Source organism: Choloepus didactylus, chromosome 6, assembly GCF_015220235.1.
Source record: "Choloepus didactylus isolate mChoDid1 chromosome 6, mChoDid1.pri, whole genome shotgun sequence".
Taxonomy (NCBI): domain Eukaryota; kingdom Metazoa; phylum Chordata; class Mammalia; order Pilosa; family Megalonychidae; genus Choloepus; species Choloepus didactylus.
Window position 1 is genome coordinate 27,001,512 of NC_051312.1, and position 2,267 is coordinate 27,003,778.

Sequence of the window (2,267 nt, forward strand, 5' to 3'; positions counted from 1 at the left end):
ACAAATATCAATACAAAATGAAAACTTGTGGGTTAGTAATCTTACATAAATATTTTTTTCCATCACTTCAATGAAAAACTCAGAGAAGGTATTATATTGTAAACACTATTTTCTAGGATTCCTGGTTTGGATAAATGATTGAAGGACTTTTGGTTAAAAACGGATTTGAAACCATAGAGCAATAAAGCAAATTAATATTTACCTTCTTTCTAATGATGTTATGTCCCTCCTTAAAGTGTGCAAGATGAGTTTAAGGAATCTTGTAAGCTTCTGTAGTTGTTAATGTTATTCATGATTTTGTGTGATCTGTGAAATAAGCTATGAGCTTTGTTCATCTGTATTCTAATATTTCTGAACTCCTAACTGTCAAAAAACACAATGCCCTATTTCTTTATTACCAAAAGCAGTTCTAATTATTCTCATGTCTGTTTTTAGGAAACAGAAGTTTGGATCCTATAATGGAAAATAACTTTTTGTTTAGTTTTTTGTTTGTTTGTTTTTGTTTTGTTTTGTTTCTTCCATTTTCCCATCCAAAATAAAGTGGGGACATGGAGAAGGGAAACTGCAGCACTGTGTCAGAGTTCATCCTCCTGGGATTATCAGATCTCCCTGAGCTGAGTGTCTTCCTCTCCCTGGTGTTCCTACTCATCTATGGAGTCACAGTGATGGGCAACCTGGGCATGATTGCAGTGATCCAGGTCAGCTCTCAGCTTCACACCCTCATGTACTTTTTCCTTAGCCACTTGTCCTTTGTGGATTTCTGCTACTCCACTATCATTGTGCCTAAGATGCTGACCAATAACATAAGCAAAGACAAAGCCATTTCCTTCCCGGGTTGCATGGTTCAGTTCTATTTATTTTGTACTTTTGCAGTCACTGAGGTCATCCTGCTGGCTGTGATGGCCTATGACCGCTTTGTGGCCATCTGTTACCCACTGCTGTACATGGTTATCATGTCCCAGAAGCTCTGTATGGGACTGGTAGCTGTCTGCTATCTCTGTGGAGTAGTGTGTTCTCTGATTCACATGTGCTTAGCTCTTGAGATCCTGTCTTATAGATCAAATGTGATAAACCACTTCTTCTGTGATTTACCCCCTCTCTTGTCTCTTGCCTGCTCTGATGTGTCTATGAATGAACTGGTATTGTACATTGTGACCACTTTCAATGAGGTCACCACCATCGTGATCATCATCACCTCCTATTTGCTTATTCTCATCACCATCCTGAGAATGCGCTCTGCAGAGGGAAGGCACAAAGCCTTTTCCACCTGTGTCTCCCACCTTACAGCCATCATTGTCTTCCATGGAACGATCCTTTTCATTTATTGCAGACCCAGTTCTGACTATAGTCTGGAAACTGATAAAGTAACCACTGTGTTCTATACTGTAGTGATTCCCATGCTGAACCCCCTCATCTATAGCCTGAGGAACAAGGACGTGAAAGGAGCACTCAGGAAAATGGTGGGATTCAAACTACTTTTTCAAGGATTGATTCCTTAGCTGGTATCAGGGTTTCAAATTGGAGCTTTTTGTAGGAGCTTTTATCTGGGTGGATGGTGATAATGTGATAAAATAGATGGACTTTAGAAGCTAGGTTCTACCCATTCTTCTTTATTGTCCACTCACCTTGCACCTTATTTTAAAATACCCAGTGTTGGATAGAACATAACTCAAATGCATAATTCAAATCCAAAGTGTTTTGAATGGGCATCTGGGATGGTTTTTAAGTTTCAATCTTCAAGGTCTAGGCAACCTGAGTTGTCTCACAAAGGACAACTAGGAAGACATGTCTTTACAACAACATTATAATACGTGACCCTTCAAATATTGACTTCACTTTCTTTCCATGAAATATACACTTACTTCATATTATTTGCATATTCTGGAAAACTGTGGATTGAGTTTCCCATGGATTTATATGTATTTGTGGTTTTTAATTTTAGTCATATTTTGGTTGCAACTGTTTCTGCTGCAAGTTTATAATTATAAATTTTAGAAATTTCTCATATTTTAATGGAGATAGTACTGTAACATAAAATTATGATGGTTGAATACATATTACATGTTAAATTATTAGTGCTACAAATAGGTATATTGCAATTCATTAAATAATTATCTGATAACGTTACTATTGTTTTCACCTTTACTTTTTGCTCTGTATTGCACTTTCATTCTCTGTCACCTGAATAAACCCTGTATTCCAAGTATCCAGAATCTTCAGTGCCCTTATCATTAGGACTTCAGGGACACACAGTATATCATTAGTGT

The 2,267-nt window shown here is 37.3% G+C and overlaps 1 protein-coding gene across 1 annotated transcript; it reads left to right on the plus strand.

The window, feature by feature from the left end:
- Positions 1-548: 548 nt before the first annotated feature.
- Positions 549-1,499, plus strand: LOC119536793 (olfactory receptor 5L2-like). The gene has a single exon (XM_037839542.1). It carries the CDS (start codon positions 549-551, stop codon positions 1,497-1,499), a length of 951 nt encoding a protein of 316 aa, XP_037695470.1.
- Positions 1,500-2,267: the final 768 nt, after the last annotated feature.